General features: G+C 43.8%; 1 protein-coding gene across 1 annotated transcript in view; it reads left to right on the forward strand.

Annotated features, from left to right (window-relative positions):
• emid1 (EMI domain containing 1) overlaps positions 1-22,739 on the forward strand; it is a 438,363-nt gene that overhangs the window by 358,801 nt on the left and 56,823 nt on the right. Inside the window, exon 8 of the mRNA XM_063034463.1 lies at positions 1,207-1,371. Within this exon, the coding sequence (XP_062890533.1) occupies positions 1,207-1,371 (165 nt within the window). The remainder of the gene's footprint in view (positions 1-1,206; positions 1,372-22,739) is intronic.

The following is a 22,739-nucleotide window of genomic DNA, read 5'->3' on the forward strand; positions in this document are numbered from 1 at the left end:
AAGTTGGTTGTCTGCACCATTCCACTGGGAGTTATTATTATTGCCATTTGAAGTTGCAGCAGGCAATTAGGAGAACAACATCAGGAGCTCAGAGTCGCTGTGTTTTGAAATCACCTTCATTTATTCGTCACATAGCTGACCTTTCCCTCATTATGCTGCAGAAGGAAAACCTTGTGCCTTCATATAACTCCTGGTGGAGTTTCAGCACATCCTGAAGCACTCAACAAATTTACCCACCGTTGTCATGTGATCAAGCCTAGCAGCTACCTTCTGCACAACGGAGTCTCATAGGCAACACATGCATGAATAAATTGGTTCCTTGTAGTGACAGTATACAACAGATTTCAGTTCCTACAGGACCTACCGAGAAAATATAGCAAATGTAATCCGATGTTTTCCTGGAGTTTGGAGCCTTGCAAAAAAAAACACAACTTGCAGTTAAAAGTGTTATTAATTATTATAACGTGTCCTACAACTGATTTTTTTCCTTCACTGATCCAACAATCGGAAACATTAATGGTTGCTCTTCGATCTCTAAACTTTGTGAAGTTAGCTACATAATTTGTCTTTGTTGCAGACGTGAGGAAATAAAACACAGGTGACCCCTGCGTCACAACAGTTTACCCTTATAGTTCTTGAATCAGAAGGGATAACTTCAATGAATTTCACTTGACCCATCATTGAAATGTTCCCTCAACCTATGGACTCTCTTTTAAGGAATCTTCATCTCATGTTCTCAATATTTATTGCTTATTTATTTATTATCATTGTTTCTTCTTTTGGTATTTGCACAGTTAGTTGTCTTCTGCACTACGGTTGAACTCCCCTGGTTGGACAGCCTTTCATTGATTCTGTTACACAGTAGTTCTATAGATTTATTGACTATGCCCACGAGAAACAGAATCTCAGAGTTGTATATAGTGACATATATAATAAAATTTACTTTGAACTTCTGAACTTCCAATTCATAAATCACTTGCACAGATCTGAGGTACAAATAAAATTTGCTCTCATGGAATTTATTTGGGGTGCGTGAGAATCAAAAAAGTAAATCTATATATTTTTTTAATTTAACTCCCATTTCTTGATGAGGGTTCTCATTACGGAAAACTGATAAGGACCATTTTTGTATCATGAGGATCTCCTTCATTGAGCTGGCCCTTTTGACCGAAAGCCTCATGTGAATTTATTTCATTCATTTGCCAGGTTCGCCAGGGCGTCAAGGTCCAACTGGTTCAGCAGGAATTCCAGGTGCCAGAGGTCTACCAGGACCCCCAGGTCCTCCGGGACCCCCAGGGCCCGCAGGACCATCACGTGCTGACATTCCTTATCTAGGATCAACTGACCTCGGATACACATCGACCAACAATGGCAAGTACATGATTGCTTTCCTCACAGCGGCTGAGCACTGTAGCCCTACACCTCGGCTTGCAGAGTATGCTTCTTTCATTTAATTTGATTTATTCCATTGTTAAAAGAACATGTAGACAGCTGTGATTCATGGCTTCATTACTCAGACTATGAAGGCACCTGCTGTGCGCAGCCAACTGGCCGCCAGTGCTTCCATCAGATTCTTGCAAATTTGTCTTCTCCACTCTCTGCATGATACGAGTTTGCAGCTCCGTTCCTGTGGACTTCGATCCCCAGGACAAAACTACAAAAGCTCGGCAAGTGGCTCTGCGAAAATTGCCAGCCGTTCAAAAATGCTGATGGAGGAGAAAGTATAAAAATACATATTGGTATTGGATTGGAAGGCTCCTGGGAATGCTAGTATTGGAAGCATTAAGGAATTTTGTAATCTAAGTGTGGTTGTATTCCATCCTACTTGGAGTTCTTGATGACGATAATGAATGTCAAACATGACTGATATATTCAAGTATAGCGTAAATCCAATGAGATTTAAATCCTAAATTTTAGGTTGGCTGGTGCGTGAATATGAAAATACTCCTGGCATGTTTAGAGAATAAAAGGCATGGTTGCAGTGAGGACCTCTATTAAGTACGATTTAAGTGCTACTAGTCACCCTTGCTGTGTTATCGCATGGACGGGGGTAGGTCCGAAGAGGGTGTGAGGGGTAAGTTTTTTACTCAGAGAGTGGTGGTTTCCCGGAATGCGCTGCCTGTACGGTGGGAGAGGCAAAAACATCAGAGGGTTTTCAGGTAGACACATAGTTTCGATAGCCACATAAATATGAGGGAGATGGAGGGATATGGACACTTTGTAGGTAGGAGGATTAGTTTTTTTAAATTTACTTTTTAGCTGGTTCGGCATAACCTTGTGGGCTGGAGGGCCTGTTCCTGTGGAACACAGTACGGGCCAGTCAGCTCACAGTGTTGTACCAATGTTGATGCCAGTTTAATACTAAATATCCTCCTATGTATCACCCATATCCCTTTGATGTTATTTCATATGCACTTTAATAGTGTTTACAGGCTTCATCAATTATTGTACCTTGCCAAGGAGCAGTGGCACAGAATTATTAACACATCCAAATAAGGCTGAAATGGAGTAACAATTAACAAATTTCCAACCTTGGATATTCTACCCCACAGATACTTTTCTGGCTGAAATATCTGTATGGCTGTTTGTTGGTTTAGATTGGATTTCCTGGATATTTATTGCTTCCTGGCCAGTCCTTTGTACACCTCCCAGGGCCCATGTAATTCCAGTTTTTTTTTGATAAATATATAGCAAAGCAATAGAATTCACTCCATATGGTTTCAAGAAATGGCTGAAAATGCCCAGCTTTAGGACATCACTGAGGGGTCTAACGGCAGTCAAGAACCAAGTATACACCAGCACACTTGATTAATGTCCAGTTCACCATCAGTGCAAGTGGCTTCAGTGTGTACCTTCTACATGTGACGAGAATACACATAGATTAAGATGTTAGCTGTCCTGTGCTGGCACCAGTGGGATCAGCAGTTGGTCTGCCACCTGTCTTCAGGAGAAAGAGAGATAAGGAAAACAATGGAGCAGCATTTGGAGATGTTAATGAAGGGACGGGAGAGTTTAACGGAAGGAGAGCTGTCGAGATCAGCTCCCCCCTTTGAACCCTGAACTGTTTGAAGTGATGGACAGGCGATACCCCAGCAGGGGGATAAAAAGGGACAGGTTCGCTAGGGCAAGACACACATGACACCCGGAGGTAACGAGACCCTGGAAGCAGTGCGTCTCCCACAATTCGGAGGGAAGTTTTGAAAGGCTGATCACGGGACCAAGCCATAGACGCACAGGGTGGAAAGGCACGATCAGCGGGAATCTGGTGTGTGTCCGCCCTTGCCTGGGTGCCAGGTTTACCGCAGAGAAACGATCGTATCTGGAAACGGAGGGGTCACGGTCGGTGACCTCAGAAGACATCACAAAGGGCTCGCCCGAAAGCTGACTGCGAAGAATATCGGAGGTCTGTGTGGAAACCGTTTGAATATTCATTCGTTTTTGCTCTCTCTCTCCTTCCCCCAACTGTCCATCTCCCACGGCAGTGATTACAGTGAACTGAACTGAACTCGAACTGAACTTTGCGTCACTTTGAAACTGGTCATTTACCCCTAGACGACGATAGAGCTTGATTGATCCTGTTATCCAAATTCTGTGTACCTGTGTGTTTATCATTGCTGAACTGTTGCATTTATTATCCTTTTGATTAGAGTACTGTGTTGCTTGTTTCTTTAATAAAACTTTCTTAGTTCTAGTAATCCAGACTCCACTTGAGTGATCCATTTCTGCTGGTTTGGCAACCCAGTTACAGGGTACGTAACATACAACATGTATTGTAGGCAATCATCCACCGTACTGTGCCAATACCTCCCAAGCCAACAACCTCTACCTACTTTGTCAAGAGCTGTCGGTACAATGGTGTGTGTTTTGTGGGTAGGAACCCTCCCCAGAAGAATTGCAGAGATTCAGTGTGGCAATTCACCACCATTTCCTGAAGGCCAGTAACAGATGGGAAAAAAAAAATTGCTGGTCTCACTGCTACCTAAACCCTTAAACGAATTGTTAAAAAGTTGGACTATCTTGCTATGAGGTTATTGTTTCTAGGTTCAGTCCTCACCATCAGAGGATTAGTACAACTCAATAAGTACCACCTCAGTTTCTCAATAACCATTAGGAATGTGCAATAAAACTAGAAAATGCCTAAGACACTCAGCTGATCAGGCAGCATCTGTAGATAGGGGAACATCTCACCTGCATCGGAACCAACCCTGTGGTGCCCATATCTTAAAAATTGAATTTAAAAAGTACACAACACACCCTACTAATCTGGAGAAGACACTTGCCCCAATTCAGGATGTAAGAGGAGTGAGATAATAGCTTGGAATTTGTTGCTAACAAGTCATTTTAGGAACAGAGAAAGTTTTCTGCTGCTGCCCGCTGCAGCAGTCCAGATGAGAAGGAGGCGCGGAGGCGGTGTAGCGTGGCGTCTGTGCTCGGTTGGGGGTAGCTTCTCCTATCAGTGCTGCCCTCCAGTGTTGAATCGGTGGAATTACAGGTGGACTGCCGGGAACTATCAATTTGCAGGACTTTTCACTCAGGGTCTTGAACTAAAAATGTGTTTTCTTGTGTAGCTATGTTCTTTTATCCTCTCTCTCATTATTTTGAATGCACATGTGTGTTTTTGCACCTTGGCCCTTGAGGAACACAGTGTTGTTCGGTTGTATCCAAGTATGGTATGAATGACAATTAAACTTGATTTGATTTTACAGTATTATTTGCCCATTTTAAACTGTTACTTGTGTACCATTACTTACTGTATTCACAAACTTAAGTTTTACCAAGTTGTAACGAAAAGCTTAACTCACCATTAAATGACACTCTCACCTTTCTTAATTGAGGTTCTTATGTTAGGTAACTTTGTAAGTACTGCACTCAGCTTAGCATTGACCCATGGTGACCAAGCAAAAAATCTGATCCAGTTCCAGCCCTCTGCCAAATGAACTGCTATCATCGAGATTGATGACAATAACATTTGTTGCCTCCAACTCTTTTTCCAATTTACTGCCAATTAACTTGCACAATGATCTCAATATTTTGGCATTGAAGTAACTACCACAATGCAGAGGGGGATAAACTTCACCCAGGTATCCAGTATATTGCAGATTTGGTCTTAATGACATGTATCCAAAGAACCTACAGATTGAAGTCATATAATACAGTTTGAACATCCCTTATCCAAGAATCCAAAGTCCGAAAACCTTCCAAATCCCCAAAATTTTTGAATGCTTTTTTTGAAAATTCCACAAGGCACTAGGAAGATTCCCAAGTGATGGACAGGTCCCTGCGCACCACAGACAGTTCCAGGTAGTGACCTCACACACCCTGAGTGGGACGCTGTTGGCGCAGTTAGTTTACAGCAGTCATCATTGTCAGACCTCTGTGCATCTCTCACAGAGATTATCATGTGTTTTGTGCTTATTCTCTGCTCTGTGTTGTGAAGATATTGTATAAAACAACCTTCAGAGTATATGTACAAGCTGTGTATGAAATGTTAATGGATTTTGTGTTTAGAATTGGGTCCCATCCCCAAGCTGTCTCATTATATAAATGCAAATGTTCCAAAATCCAAAAAAAATCCAAAATCCAAAACGTTACCGACACCAAGCATTTCTGATAAGTGGTGGTCAACCTGCATGAGGAAATTTTGTCATTTCTTAAACTGAAAAATACATAATCTGCTTTTATAAAAATGGGGATTGCAGTTGTAGGTTAATGTGAGCGGTGGAAACATACGTAATTCACTATCACCGATATTGGTGGTCTGATGTGATGACATAATTACGTGAAGTTTTTTAACCGCACTTTATACTCTGTGTTTGGAGAACAATTAATGAGTTGTTACAGTTTTCCTTCAGCTTAAAACGTCTCCCCGTTTGACTTCTGAAATCCTGCATTGGTGACCCCGATGGTCTAGGATGATTACTGAGTATTCAACATGTCGGCCAAAGCAGTTGCTTTGAAACTGCCGGCGTTTTGGGAACAAAATGCCGCCATTTGGTTTGCACAAGACGAGGCGCAATTTGCGCTGCAAGAAACCTACGTGGATGACATGAGATATTACTATTTAGTAGCCTTGCTCAGTAATTCCACTGCATCGAAAATGGTGAGCTTGCTGGAACGCCTGCCTGAAAACGATTAATATCAATCGCTGAAAACTCACCTTTTACAGACTTCTGGACTATCGGAGTCTGAGCGCGTCAAACAGTTGCCGTTCTTGCCCAGCCTGGGTGATGCTAGACCTTCAGAGCTATGGGACTGCATGCCACCTCTCCTAGGAAATCATCATCCTTGTTTTGTTTTTAAAGAACTCTTCATGCAACGAATCCCTGATCCAGTCTGTATAGCCCTCGTTAAATAACCCTTGAGGGACTATAGGGAGCTTGCTAAAATGGCTGATAGTCGACATTCAGCCAGGCAGAGATGCATCATTCCTCCTCTTTTCCCTGCCTCATTAAGCCCAGTCGGCAGGACCTTCAACACACACACACACCCATGGCTGTGAAACAGACGATAGTGCTTTTACCAGGCTCGCTTTGGTATGAACGCTAGGAAGTGTCAACTGCCTTGCAACTTTGACAGTGCCAGTGCATCCGGACATCAGAGGTCTGTGAACACGTGGGTTCCAGCTGCCAAGGTCGTCTACTGTTCATTACGGACGCCCTTTCAGGGTGACGCTTCCTGTGTGACATGGGTGCTCAAGAGAGCGTGCTGCCAGCGTCGCCATCTGATCAGAAGGCAAAGAGTGACCAAACCTCGCTGGAGGCTGCCAATGGCAGCAGGATCCAGACCTACGGGACACTATGGGTGACACTCTGTTCAGTGGGCGACATTACACACGGGACTTCATCCTGGCTAAAGTGGCTAGACCTCTGCTTGGCTCAGATTTCCTGTGTGCCCAAGGACTGTTGGTTGATCTTAAGAACTGCTGGCTTGTGGATGTTAAGGACTTTGGGTCGTTACCCTGCTCCCCCAGTAAGTTCCCCACAACAACTCTGTCAAGCGCATGCACCACCACATGTGAGTTTACTCGACTGCTGGGTGACTTTCCAAACCTCACCAAGCCCACGTTCTCCACTACAGTCACAAAACATGGAGTCTTTCCCTCCAGTCCATGCCCGCGTGCATAGACTGGACCCAGAAAAGCTGGCAATCGCGAAGGCTGAGCTTACCAACATGGAAAGACTTGGCATTGTGTGCCAGCCGAGAGGCCCCTGGGCTTCACCCCTCCATATGGTCCCTAAGTCCGATGGTGGTTGCTGCCCATGTGGCGGTTACCAATGCCTTAACAAGATCACCACCCCCTGTCCCACACATCCAAGACTTCTCAGCACATCTGGCCGAAAATTAATTTTTTCTAAAGTTGACTTAGTTAGGGGCTACCACCCTCTGTGCTCGGAAGACATTCCCAAAACAGCTGTGATATCCCCATTTGGCCTCTTTGAGTTTCTGCGCAGAAAAAATGCAGCACAGACTTTCCAGCAGCTGATGGATTCTGAATGAAAAGATTTAGATTTTCTTTTTGTTTACCTGGATGACATACTTGTCACCAGTCCAAATCTGAACTTGTATCCCACGTCCGCACACTTTTCAGGCATTTAATCCAACAGGAGTTAATCATTAACCCTGCTAAATGCCAGTCTGGGTTATCCACCATTGACTTTCTTGGCCATTGCATCTCCGCTGAATGTGCGAAACTCCTCCCGTAAGAAGTAGCCACTGTTATGGGTTTTCCACCATGTCGCACTACTAAAAAACTGCAAGAGTTTTTAGGCATTCTGAATTTCTGTCACCGCTTCATTCCACAAGCTGATGAACTTATGCTCCCTAGGTGTAGTGCCCTTAAAAGCAATGGCCCCAGACACGTGTTTGACTGGTCAGCAGACATGACCCGAGCATTTTGACGATACCAAACGAGCTCTTTCCAACGCAACCCTACTGGTGCACCCACTCCCCAACACACCTATAGCCATTCCTAGTGATGTTTCAGACTTTGCCATGGGTGCAGTGCATGACTAGTTTGTCAAAGCATTTTGGCAGCTGCTCACCTGCTTCAACCAGCAGTTCTGTCCCCACAGAAAGGGAAGTACAGTAGGTTTGACCGTGAGCTTCTCAGTCTCTATCTGGCTGTCCGCCATTTTTCTTTTCTTCTAGAGGGTCGCCATTTCACCACCAAGCTATGGACTCAGAGGTCCAGGCTTACTGAACAGCGGTCTCAAGCCTGCAGGGGGCTGACAGACATTACAGTTCAATCATGACGGGTGTTTTAAACAGAGAGACATTTTGTTTTGTTCAGATCTGACGTAAACTGTGATCTTTCTTCACTCACCACCAATAAAATATTTACTTAATAGAGGAAATCTGGAATAAAAACAGGAAATGCTGAGAAGGTCAGACGGCATCTGTTAAGACAAAGGGGTAATGATTCTGCTGGAAGGATGTCGTCAAAATAATTATACTCTGGCCACAAAGTAACTGAATGTTGTTGGATTTTAAGAAGGTCTTTAACAAAGTGCCACTCATGAGGCTGTTTAACAAGATAAGCACCCTTTGTATTACAGGAAAGATACTAGCATGGATAGAAGATTGGCTGATTTTCAAGAGGTAAAGAGTGGGAATAAAATGGAACCTATTCTCGTGGGTGTATGGTCATGCACTTCAGTAGAAGGAATAAAGGTGTAGACTGTGAGAAAATTCAAAAGTCCGACCTGCAAAGAGACTTGGGAATCCTTATGCAGGATTCCCTGAAGGTTAACTTGCAGGTTGAGTCAGTGGTAAGGAGGGAAAATGCAATGTTAGTATCCATTTCAAGAGGACTAGAATGTAAGAGTCCACTCTATTGAGGCATTTCAATATTTGTTAGGTATCAATAAGGTCACTCCTCATTCTGCTGGTTTCCAGTGACTGCTGACCCAGAGGCATTAAACTCTCCTCATACCCTGGGGTCATTTTCGTGAATCTCCTTTGAGGAATCTCTTTGTGTTTAAAGCAAGTCTGCTTCACTTGTTCATTCTTCAACTCTTCACTCCAACCCTCTACTGCTCTTTAATCCTTACGTCCTCCTTATTTCCCATGGACTCATTCCTCAACCTCTTCATTCCACCTCCTCCTCAGCTCTTCACATCCTCCTTCTTTTCCACCTCCTCATTCCTCAACCTCTTCATATCTCCTCATCCTTCCTGTTTCACCAGAGGGTGGCGGATCTGTGGAATTCATTGCCACAGGCAGCTGTGGAAACCAAAGCCAGGTCACCAGGTGCATTTAAGGCTGAGGTTGATCAGCCATGATGAAATTGAGGAGCAAATTCAATGGGCCAAATGGCCTAATTTTACCCCTAGATATACCTTATGATATTCTGTTTAAAAATCCATCAGCTTGAGGTGATTTTGGTGAGTTAGGTTTTGCTGACGCTTAAAGCAATTCCGATTATCTATAGAAGCTTTAAAGCTCCTATGTCTTACTGTCTTATGGTCATATGTTCACATCTCATCATGATAATTTCTTCACCAAGCTTTTGTTCTTTCCTAGTTGGCTTTAACAGAAATGACAGTACTGCGCAAAAGTCTGTACTGCACATATAGAGAGCTAGGGTGCCTAAGTGCTGCATATCTATTGCTATCAAAGCCAAATTTGAGTTTATCGTCACATCTACAAATACATGTATGCATAGGTGCAGTGAAAAATATGCATCATATGCACATAACAACATATAATCAGCATTCACAAGAAAAACATGAATTAAACATAAATTCTACACAATTTGACCAAAATTAAAGTCCATTTTAATGCAAGCTGGTCAAAGTGGTCATAGTATTGCTAATCTGTAGTGATTAGTGTTTTGCCAGTTGGTTTGAGAGCCAGGTGGCTAAGGAATGTAGCTGTCTTGAACCTTTTTTTTAAAGCGTGTCGTACCAGACATTCAGTCATTCTTGTCTGGCACGTGGTGTCAAGATTAACCGGGTCACTTTATGAGCGTTCCTGACTTGCCGAGTGGCTATCTCGACACTCAACCCGGCACAGATGGAAAGTGTGCTCGGGGGTGGACCGACCTGGATTCGAACTCGGGAACCTTCGCTCCGGAGTCCAGCTCTGATCTCACTGCGCCACCAGCCGGACTCTGGACCTGGTGTTGTGGGATTCAGGCTTCTGTACCTCCTGCCCAATGGTAGCCATGAAAAGGTGGCATGCTATATTTACTGCTGTTTGTTACTTATGCCTGGTGAAATTATTTATAACTTGTGAAAGTATCAGAACTAATCTGTTCTTAGCACTCCATGGATGAGAACAATAAAACCTCGTGTATTTGGCCTTGAAAGAACACATAGATGATCAAGACACTGTGAATCTGCAAGTTTGGAAAACAGTTCTGATGTGTTTTTGCTCAGTTACCATATACTTTCTCCGTCCTTTAACGTGAGACACTACCTTTAGCACTGTTGGCTTTGCTTCGTATAGGAAGATTAATTAACACTGAATGATGCATCAGCATTAACCAATAGACCTGCCCAAGTTCTTCATTTGGGGTTTTATGTCAAAATCAAATGTGTCTCACCCACGAGGCTACAGCCTGCAAACTAGCAATGCAACATTGTCATTGTACATCAATTAAAGCTCTAAGCTTTGCCTTTGGTCAGCAAGTTCAACTTAACCTGGGTAATTTTTGTACAAGAATCACCCCTTGTAATAATTATCAGTGAGGCACAGAGAATCTGTATTTACCGACAAGTAACTTTTATCGTCTCAACTAAGAAGCATGTGGGTACACAAACTATCTACCTGTGTGCTCCCCACCAGAATCCCTGACCCTCCATGAACAGTCAATGGAGAGAAAAAATTACCCGGGAAAGGAGCCTACGCTGGCCTGGCGTTCTGCATGATTCCAATCTCCACGTGTCCACGGGATCCTCCTTATCCGCAATGCTTGGTCCCTGGTTGCTGGAGAGTTATTGCCCCTACGTATTTGGAGCTCCTGACGCTTCTCGTGTTCCTTATCAGTTGATCTGATGGATGTCCATCCCATTGACTCTTGGTCACCTGACCTACCTGGGTCACCTTCTTGCTGGTTCTTGTCCAGGGCTGCAGCCAACATTGTTTCATGGTTCTGCTCATCCCAGCCTTGTGTATTTGTGTCTTTAAACTCTGACTGGTCCAAGCCAGTTAAATGAGGCAACCCAGACAGAATCTAACGGGATTACACATTGCTCCTTTTGTAGGTCTGGCATTTTACATAATAAGTAGCTACCCATCTGAGGCTACGTCCACACTACGCTGGATAATTTTGAAAGCGAAGCTTTTTCTCTTCATTTTGACCCTCTGTCCACACTAAAACGGAGATTTTCAGAAACGGTCTCCAGAGTGAATAAATCTGAAAACGCCTAATATCCGTTGTAATGTGTACAGGGTAAACGGAGAGATTTAAAAACGCTGTCATGACAACACCACAACAATGCTTTTTCTGCTTCTGCTTGGTACTGTGCAAGCACTGCTGTACAGCTGTTATAACGCGCAGTCGGTGTGAACGGCGTGAGAGTTAAATTGTAAAGTGAGCTTTTTTGACTATTTAAAAACGCTGTCATGACGTGCCGGAACAGATTGCCGCAATGCGGCATTTCGTTGTTTTCTTGAACGCAACCCCCCACGTAACCTAACAATTTCAGAACAGACGGCAACGAGACTGAAGCCAGAAGAGTTAGAAATGTACTCACCAAATACTTTGACCCATAGCTTACTGAATAAATAAGTATTCTCACTTTGCCCTGTTTTCTGTCCTTGCTTATATGGAGGTGGTTTACCTATTTATGCAAGTACTTTTCTGACAATAGATGTGTAACAGCCTGATGTAACATTGTATGGAAATACAAGATAACACTGATGCAGACATGTTTTATATATTTAAGAAGGTGCTTTATTAATGCAACAGAGTTAGTCAGTTTTTCAATGTTTGTCGTCAGCCGGGTCATACTGTCCGTGAACTCCCTGTCGGTTGCCTCCATACGCTCCAGTATTCGTTGTTTTTTAGTTTTAAGTCCTCCTGCGCGAGAGCCAAGAACAATTCCTTTAAAATTTTTCTACTCTGTAACTGGACAAACGCGCACTAAGTATACCGTTTCCTCTTCGCTTGTTTTCTGTGTGTCCTGCGCGTGCCCAGTAGGAGGAGATTCGCCCAAATATCTGTCTAATGTGGACAGAGATATTTTGAAAAACGCTTAGTGTGGACGCCTGTTGTTTTTACTCGAAACCGACGTTTTCAAAATTATCCGGCGTAATGTAGACATAGCCTGAGAATGGTTTCAGGCTTAGCAGCTCATCACCTGAAGCTCCTTGTGTCCACATTCAATTGCTCTGATTAGATCATCCCAGAGCAATCAGTTCAGAGTTCAAAAAATGGTGCAAAAGAAAGACAAGTGGTTGGTCTGCTTCCCATGTCCTTGATTCGTTAAATCCACTAATTATAGACTATAGTTTTGTCTGGCCAACATTTTCGTCACTCTAAACCAGTCTATTGCCGTCGACCAATACCATTAAGCAAGGCGTCCGTGGACCCCGGGTTGGGAACAGCCACTCTACACCATTGCCAAAGATGGTTAGTGATACCTGGATGATGGGAGCTGTAGGCATGGTGAATGGCTGTACAGGCCTAAAACGTCAAAAGCAATATATTGCTACAATAGAGGTCTTTTAACTTGGGTGGGGGGGGGGGTTATAGTTCAGTTGCTTAGGCAGTCGTCCTGCTGTTCACTTGAAACCTTCCCCTTAAACCAGGGGTTCCCAACCTTTTTTGTGCCATGGACCGATACCATTAAACAAGGGGTCCATCTCGACTCCAGGCTGGATATCCCTGCCTTAAGTTATCTTGCCTGTTTCCATCCCTCAATTTCTTTTGCAGTTTGGTAGTATTAACCATGTCCATCTACTGCTATCAAACCACTCCAGCTTTCTTACCGCAACACCCTTCCTTTGGTACCTTCCGTACCAAGCAACCCCACCCCCCACCCCCCTATTTTTGACCTCAATCTCAACCTCAGACTGGAGCATAACAATTGTCTGAGCCAGGTAGTTTTCTTTCCACTTCCCCGTGTAAACATGTTCAAAGTTCAAAGTAAATGTTTTAACCAAAGGACGTAGATGTCACCTTATACAACCCTGAGGTTCGTTTTCATACGGGCATACTCATTAAATCCAAGAGCCTTAATAGAATCTATGAAAGACTGCACCTGTTGGACATACTTAAGATAATTTGTTTCACGGTGTAAAGAAAAAGTAAAATGTGATTTCCCTCTTGGTATATGCTAAAATAAAACTGAAGTCTACAAGATAAAATGGTGTTAGCTTGGAGTGGAATAGTTTTGAGAAAGCCCACAGCAATGTTTTGAGGAAGTTAAGGGAGTACAAGTTTACAGCCGTGACAGTGGAAAATTAACACACCTAACTTAGTTCAATTTGCATAATGTGCCTTAGCATTGCAAAATAGCCTACACTACCTCAGACTTTAGTTAATAAAAGAAAACCAATCTTCTTAGATTCAGAGTCTGGTTTAAAACTTGATCTTGCAATTTCCTGTCTTTGTTTTGTTCCATCCTGGGGCTGTGGTATGTTGTACCATACTCAGTGGCTGGTGCCAGGGTGAGGGCAAACACAGGAGTGAAGTGGTTCGCAGTTACTGAAACATTGATCGTAACTCATGATAAATCTGAGGCCTCCGTTGGTCAGGGCCAGCCAAAGCGCGTTGTCTAGATACGCAAGCCTGGGCAGTACGATATGGAGATCAAGCTGTTGCCCATGTAGCAAGCTCCCCATCTCCACATATCCAATGAAGTCAAAGGAATGCCGCATACCAATACAGTTTGGCACCAGCAGCATCGCAGGAGTTGCTAGTCAGTGTTGAACCCAACATGGGACTGACTTAGGGACTCCAGCCCCAGATACCTCCCTCAGCATCTACTCCTGAAGCCTTCCCCATGAGTGGGTGTAGCCGCAAGGCAGTGGAGATTTGAATCAGAGTTTTCCTTCTCCTAGATGAGCTGCCAACCACAGCTGACGAACCCTATCTGCCCGAAATGACTGGTTTTAAGGCACCAGTAGCCCGCTTTTGCCCCTTCTCCTGTCAGTAGAAATAGTTCCACGGGGGTTAGTAGCTAAGCCACACATGAAGGCCAGGAGCTGGACATCGATGTCAGAGGCTACTTGAAGGATTGGGAGCATCTAATAGATCGTGGGAGCTTGTCCCCATTACCAACCCCGCCCCACCCACCAGCTAGAACAACCTTAAGGAACCAGCCTGTTAAATACTTTTAACTTTGGTAAATGATTCTTTTAATGCTGACCTAAGCCCATCTATTCACACACACACAGTTCTTGGCAATTAACTGTACTGATGGTGGATAATCTAGAAATAAACTGTATGTGGATAAGACTGCAGCAGAGTTAAAAATGGAATCAATGTATATTGAATGTAAAGATGAGTTAGCATGGTGAATTTTGCTTAAACACCTATTAAGAGCTTTTTGCCCCACCCACCCACTCTCACCTCACCTGGTTTCACCTATCACCCGCCAGCTTTAACTTCTTCCCTTCCCTCCACTCTCATATTCTGGCATCTGCTCCCTTCCTTTCCAGTCCTGATGAGGAGCCTGGGCCTGAAATGTCGACTGTTTATCCCCCACCATGGATGTTGAGTTTCTCTGGCATTTTGTGTGTGCTGCTCTGAAATTACATGCATCTGCAGAATCTCTTTGTGTTCATGTCCCGGATGGTAAGTTAAGGTGCCTGCTTCATAGAGCGAGCGAGACAACTACACGTGGCCGGAGGCATGCTTGTATCGAGTTGTGTACGCTTGTTAGACATCTCATTGTTCCAGTGCTAGAGAAAGAAAAATCTTTGACCTTCAAAGATTGTAACTAAGAGGGGTGATTGATAAGTTCATGGCCTAAGGTAGACGGAGTCAATTTTAGAAAAGCTAGTACATTTATTTTTTAACATAGTTCCCTCCTACATGTACACACTTAGTCCAGTGGTCGCGGAGCATACGGATCCCTTCTTTGTAGAAGTGGTCCACAGCAGGGGTGATTGATAAGTTCGTGGTCTAAGGTAGAAGGAGATGAGTTGTACAGCTCTTGTTACATGCATGTGCAGCTCAACTCTGAGTGAAAATGCAGGAAGTTTGAAGTTACTAACTCATCTTCTTCTACCTTAGGCCACAAACTTATCTGTCATCCCTACTGCGGACCACTTTCTGGAGGTCCAAGACGCCGACTTCTACAAAGAAGGGATCCGTATGCTCCATGACCACTGGACTAAGTGTGTACATGTAAGAAAAATAAATGTGCTAGGTTTTCTATAATTGACTCCTTCCACCTTAGGCCACGAACTTATCAATCACCCCTCGTAAGATGAGGGAGATAATGACAGAACACTTCCCCTCCCCTAAATACCTTGCAAACAAGATTTAATACAGATTATCGGAATGGAATAAAAGCAATGTTGCGGGCTGTAAAATTGCAACAGTGACTGTTTGTGGTCATCCCTCTCGCCATGGAAGGGTCTGACACCTCTCTGTCCCCTGTTGGTGAGAGAGAGAGAGAGCCTGTGGCATGTCGAATTGCCGAATGAACAATAGTTTTTGTTGGACTGCAGATCATGGTCTCTCTTTCCCCTTACTGGTTTTTTCACCTGGAACCTACCAACCTTCTCCTTCCCACCCTCCCCTCACCTTATTTATAGGGCCTCTGTCCCTTCCCTCTTCAGTCCTGATGAAGGGTTCCGGCCCGAAACATTGACTGATCGTTTCCACGGATGCTGCCCGACCTGCTGAGTTCCTCCAGCATGTTGTGAGTGTTGCTTTGACCCCAGCATCTGCAGTTTATTTTGTGCTTATGGTCTCTCTTTGGAGGCTTTGCTGTTGCTTACTTGGTGAGTAGTGGGTGGCGGGTGCTGGCACAAGTGGGGGGAGAGGTTGATGTTTTGCTACTGTTTGTGTACTGGGGGACGGGGGGCTTTAGGGTTCTAACATTTTACTGTCATTTATTCTTTGGGGTTCTCTTCTGTGTTGTAGCTGTCTGCGAAGAGTAAGAATTTCAGGTTGTATACTATATCCAGTCTCTGACATTAAATGGAACCATTGAGCCATATTCCACTCCAGGGAACTGCTCACAGCTTAATTCTTGAGCCAGCTTTGTTTCGACTTCGCGTTGTATGTAAGTGCATTGCAATCTAAAACTGTCAACTGTCACCGTAGAAAGCATTCTTCTCGGGTGCATCACAACCTGGTGTGGAAGTTGTCCTGTCCAAGACCGCAAGAAGCTGCAGAAGATCGTGAACACGGCCCAGCACATCACACAAATCAATCTTCCGTCCGTGGACTCACTTTACACCGCACGCTGTCGGAGCAGTGCTGCCAGGATAATCAAGGACACGACCCACCGAGCCAATACACTTTTCGCCCCTCTTCCCTCGGGGAGAAGGCTCAGGAGATTGAAGACTCATATGGCCAGATTTGGAAACAGCTTCTTTCCAACTGAGATAAGACTGCTGAACGGATCCTGACCCGGATCTGGGCCGTACCCTCCAAATATCCGGACCTGCCTCTTGGTTTTTTTGCACTACCTTACTTTCCATTTTTCTATTTTCTATTTATGATTCATAATTTAAATTTTTAATATTTACTAATTTTACTATTTTTTTTAATGCGGTAATGCACCATTAAGCTGGATGCCAACCGCCGTAAAACAAGATACTATTTTTAATATTTAATATTTGTAATCCAGGGAGTGGGAAGCACAGAATCAAATATCGCTGTGATGATTGTACATTCTAGTACCAATTGTTTGGCGACAATAAAGTATAAAGTATGTTATGATGCTAAGAACATTTGCTATTCAGTCTTGGGGTTAAGTTCATATTCCTGGGCTAACAATCCCTACACTGTAGTGAATTATGTCAGGTTTTTTTAAAATTATGTCAGTAAAGGTTTTGGCCTGAAACCTGGGTTGAAACATCAACTGTTCATTCTTCTACCTGAACTGCTGAATCCCGCCAGCATTTTGTGTGTGCATGGCTTTGGATTTGCAGCATCTGCCGAATCTCTTGTGCTTATGATTTGCACTCTTCAACTTGCCTTACACCCGGGATGGTACCCTATCTCTTGAGATTAAACCTATGGATATTCCTCTGATCTGTACACGAGTGCACAAATTAAGAAAGGTGACCGTATATAACACCTTGCAGACTACTCGTGATGTACATTGCTTCAGAACTTAGAACGGCCATCTTACAACTCAAGAGCCCTGGCTTTGATCTTGACCTCAGCTGTGGCCCGTGTGCGGTTTGCATGTTCTCTCTGTGACCACATGAATTCCCTACGGGCATTTCGGTTTCCTCCCACAACCCAAAAGGTGTGCTGGTATGTTTTAACTTCCCCCCTGTGGATGGTGGGGTGGAGATACGTCTCTACCGAAGGAGGTGTAAGGCGTTCCTTCCCTCCACTAGCCTGCAGGTCACCCATAGTCAGGGTGTAACACTTGCTTAGCCCCCCATCCCCGTTCAGGGTCGTGTGAAGCCACTGGAGCAGATGTTGGATGGTTGTATGAGCATATCACAAGTCCTGGTTATGCGACCACTGATGCCAGGCATACGATCTCCGAACAGTATTGATAATGGCTGGGGTCACCCATCTTGTAAAGGCACTGCCCAGAAGAAGACACATCTGTAGAAAAATTTGCCACGAACAATCATGGTCATGGGACCATAATTGCCCACATCATACGACACAGCACATAATGATGAAGATGATGATCGTGCCTACCTCAACCACTTCCTCTGGCAGCTCATTCCACATTGATACCACCCTTAAAGTTAAAAAATGCTGCCTCTCATGTTTCTATTAACATGAACCTGTTCTCTCTGGCTCTTGCTTCCCCAACAACGGGAAAAAAACTGGAAAGCAGTCTCTTAACATGCTATCTCTTCCAAAGAATCCCCCTTCTGCCACAGAAGTCTGAATTAGTTGACCACCCACCTTACCCCAGCCAACCTTGAAAACATTGCAACCCCAACTTGTCGCCAGTCTACCCTCCCCACCTCCTGATAATGGTGGAGCTAGCAGAGGGAAAGTACCTGGGAGCATGATATGCAAGGCAGTTGCTATTGGACTACACGTCTTGAGTCCTGCATTGTTGCCAGGTCAGTATACCCTTTTAAACTGGATGTATTTTCTCGGTCGGTTTCTTGCCAACATTCAGTAATTACTAAGCTTCTCCTGCCCTCTAGTGGTCAAATTATAACTGAAACAACAAGTAACAGCAGGTTTCCAATTACTGATATCTTGTGAACTCTGTTGCTTTGTGGCAGGCCCCAGTTCATTCTGTCGTTATGTGCCAAGTGTGCGATTGTGGTCTTTCCATGACCAGGATTGTCCTTGGCAAATTTTTCTACAGAAATAGTTTGCCATTGCCTTCTTCTGGGCAGTATCTTTACAAGACAGGTGACCCCAGCCATTGTCAATACTCTTCAGAGATTGTCTAAGCAGCTTACCGAAGGGTGACCTGCAGGCTAGCAGAGGGAAGGAGCGCCTTACACTTCCTTTATTAGAGACCTGTCTCCACCCCACCACCCACACTAGTACAGTGCAAGATATTTTTTTTAAAAAACTATAGGCTACAAATAATAAATAAACAGTTTGAAAGTGGTATAGTGGAGGTAATGTTCATAGACCATTCAAAAATCTGATGGCAGAGGGGAAGAAGTGATTCTTAAAACGTTGAGTGTGGGTCTTCAGGCATGCATCAGATGGTGTTGCAGTGTTTTAGTATATCTGAGCCTACAGTGCATAGGACCAACTACAAAAGTAAAATGGCTTCTGGGTGATGGCAAAGTATCTTTGCAATAAAAAGTTTACCGTGCATTTAACAATAGAGCTTTGAAACACAAGTCTTTGTGTGACTGATTAAGTTCAAGAGCGTAGGAGTGTGTGGGATAGGAAGCCATCTGTACCAACTTTCATGATCCAACTTCTTTAAAAAGGACAAAAGACAAGAAGTTTGGAAGTTTACTCTTCAAGTCCTACCCCCTCATTTTGGAAGGTCAAATGGTAGGTCTTGAGGAAGTATTGATGAACAGATAGACCCTGAGATACAAGTCTGTAGATCCCTGAAGGTGAAAATACAGATGGAGAGCAAACCTTGCCTTCATCAGATTGGCATCAAATATAAGAGCAGGGATGTCATGTTACAATCTACCTTATAAATCATTTCTTAAGCCACAGCCAGAGTATTGTGTGTAGATTTGGTTGCCACATCATAGGAAGGATACAGTGATGCTGAGGATGAGCCTCACCAGGATATCGCCTGGATAGGAGAAGTTCGATTGTGAAGAGAAATTGGATAGGCTGCAATTGTTTTCCCTGTAGCAGAACAGACCAAGAGGTAACCTGATAGAGTTATAGAAAATTTTAAAAATTAACAGATGGTAAGTTTTTGTTTGACCAGTCAGGGTAGATAGCCCTGAGCTGAACCCCTGAACCTGGAAGACCGGTTGCCCGGTCATAGTCTGGCCTCTGACCTATGACCTATCTGGCATAGGTGACCCTATCAAGAGCTAAACCATGAAGCCCTGGCTCCAGCCAGCTTAGCCCTGTGGGTCATTGAGGCATGCAAGGCTCCAAGCCACGACAAGGTTGTAGTCCTCCTGGAGGTGCTGGCAATTGACATATGTTCAATGGTAAAAGGAAACATCTTCCTTTCCTCAGCAGGAACAATTTGAAGCACATAACTTACATAGACAGATATAATGAGCTGTTGCCTTTAGTTACACTGCTTGGTTTCTCTAATTGATAGAGCACGTAGTCAGAATCTTTTCCCCATTGTGGAGATGTCCGAAACAAGAAGGCATCAGTATAAGGTGGTAGAAAGGAGACTGAAAGGGGATTTAGGGAGGAAATACATGTGGAGTGACTGAAATCTGACTAATCTGCCCCCGCTCAAGAGTTTTCCCCATTTTCTTAAACTAGGCAAACAGGTAAACTCCAATCCTAGCACAGTTGTGCTTGAAGGCAGTTTTTTTGTTCACCAATGCTTTACAGTACGCAAGGAGCTGAGTAAAAAGACAGTGCTTCTAGGCGTTCTCATGAAAGATGGATTCAAATATTGATTAAAATTCCTTTGACTCGTAACAACGTGCTTCTGACTAATGCAACACACACAAAATGCTGGAAGAACTCAGCAGGCCAGGCAGCATCTATGGGAAAAAGTAAACAGTCAAAGTTTCAGGCCGAGACCCTTCATCAGGACTGGTGAAGGGTCTCAGCCTGAAATGTCAACTGTTTACTCATTTCCACAGATGCTGCCAGGCCTGCTGAGTTCCTCCAGCACTTTATAGGTGTTGCTTTGGATTTCCAGCATCTGCGAATTTTTCATGTTTGAGCTTCTAACTAATAGTGTCTAAATGAAATGTACGAACAATATAAAACTAGCCAACCTGATGTCAAAGGTCAATTGCGTAAGCAGTGAGATCTAGTAGCTAGAAATAAAATAACTAACCAAATCAGGAAGGACATAACACTGACACTTGTATGTGGAGGCAGACACTCTGACAACATCTGAGTTGTCAAGGCGTTAGAAGGCTATGGGACCAAATGCAGGTAAGACAGACTGATACAAATAAATCCAATGGTCAGTCGAAAACCTGTTTGATTAGTGTCTACCTTAGGGCTACGTACTCCCAACCTGAAAAGAAGGAATTTACAGTTCACATACAGTGAGTGTAAAACTGTGTGGTGCGATTGGCTTCTGAAATTCAGTTTCATTGACATCTGTGGAACCAAATTTCAGAATTGAAGTATAGCACACAGCCCAGGCCTAGTCAGCACCATCGTTGTCATAATGTGCCATGTCTTATGACATGGACGATCATGGTCTTTCCATGACCATGAATGTTCTTGGCAAATTTTTCTACAGAAGCCATTTGCCATTGCCTTCTTCTGGGAAGTGTCTTTACAAGACTGGTGACTCCAGCCATTATCAATACACTTCAAAGATTGCCTGCCTGGTGTCAGTGGTCGCATAACCAAGACTTGTGATGTGCACCAGCTGCTCATACGACCATCCACCACCCGCTCTCATGATTTCACGTGACCCTGATCAGGGGCTAAGTAGGGTGCTGCACCTTCCCCAAGGGTGACCTGCAGCCTAGTGCAGTGATACAGAGCCTTACACCTCCTTTAGCAGAGACATATCTCCAATACGCCACCCAATTGTCAGCAAGAAAAATTACTGAGATAACCAAAAAAAGGTTTGCGCTGCATGGAATTATCTGCTCACTTTTCAATTTGTATTTGACTGCCGATTTTGTGTGCTGCTTCCCAATAAGGAGAGTGAAAGCAACATAACTTCAATATCAGTCACTGCAAAGAGCGTTCCTCCTCCAACCAAGTGCCGAATGGTAAAATTGTATTTTGTGGTTTTGGTAATTTAGTCCACACACTGACCTGAATATGATGTCATCTGGATGCAAGAGGTCACAAATATTGAGCATTTTACATAATAAACAAAAACTTCCTGAGCATCAGTGGTTGATCCATGCAGTGCCTGGGTGGATCAGATTCTGATGTCGACATGGCTCTATCAGAAATATGCTGGAGTTCGGAAAGCTGTCTCGTTCACACATCTAGCTCATACCGAGTCCAACAAAAAGTCCTGAGCTTTCATATTTGTTCAGGGGATGTGGATCTCCAGTGACCCATATTGGTGAGCCTAGGATCATCCAATATGGGGATTACAGATTTCCGTCCTGACAGGGAACAGGGATCTACTAGATTTCTGATGACCTTTTGTTTTAAGTTGCATATTCATTGTACCATGGTGGGATTCGAATTCTGGGTGACAGTACAGTACTTTTAATACTCTTTGTGCAGTGGTGAGGGGGTCAATTATCCTTGGCACTTGGTCCCTCAGTTTTACAGCAGCCAGGGTTGGCAAACAAACTGCGATGTAAACAGGAAATGCAGGAAATCTCAGCAAGCAAGGCAGCATTTTTGGAAGCAAAAACAGTTAAAATCTCAGGCTGAAGTCCCTTCCGCAAGTATAAGCTGCAAGGCCATTCACGTGAATGGGCTTGCGATCTTCATTTAAGGGTAAGAGTTATTAAGTGTTCTATTTAGTTTTAATGATTTTCCTTTGGATTTATGGTTCTAATTTATTTACAGGATTCAAATACATTTTAACATTGTTCTATTTTTATCTTTATTCACATTTATAAGGTCAAAAGGAGGCCCATCAGCCCATCTAGCCCATGCTGAATCACTTAAACTGTGTATTCCCATCGACCTGCACCAGGACCATAGCTCTCCATACCCCTACCATCCATACACCTATCCAGACTTCTCTTGAATGTTGAAATCCCTTGCGCTGGCAGCTCGTTCCACACTCTCGTTTCCCCTCATGCTCTCCTTAAACATTTTACATTTCCTTTTGCTTCTCTTAGTTATTTAAAGGAAATGAGGAGTCAGAGGTCATCAAGAACAGGCTAGATCAGGAGCTACTCATAGTTTGGTGCCCACTCCACCTACCAAAGGGCTGAAGCAGCCAGAACTCCAAGACGATGCCTGTCTCAGCTGCTTAACAGCGGGGTAAGGGCGAGGGACAAATGCAGATGATAGGTCAGATTAAGCACAATCTGTCCCATTAAGGCTGAGTGAGTATCACACATTGAAACCCGAAGGTACTCTGCCACGTTTGTGCTCAGTGTCATTTCCC

The sequence above is a fragment of the Mobula hypostoma genome, chromosome 27 (assembly GCF_963921235.1).
Source record: "Mobula hypostoma chromosome 27, sMobHyp1.1, whole genome shotgun sequence".
Taxonomy (NCBI): Eukaryota; Metazoa; Chordata; class Chondrichthyes; order Myliobatiformes; family Myliobatidae; genus Mobula; species Mobula hypostoma.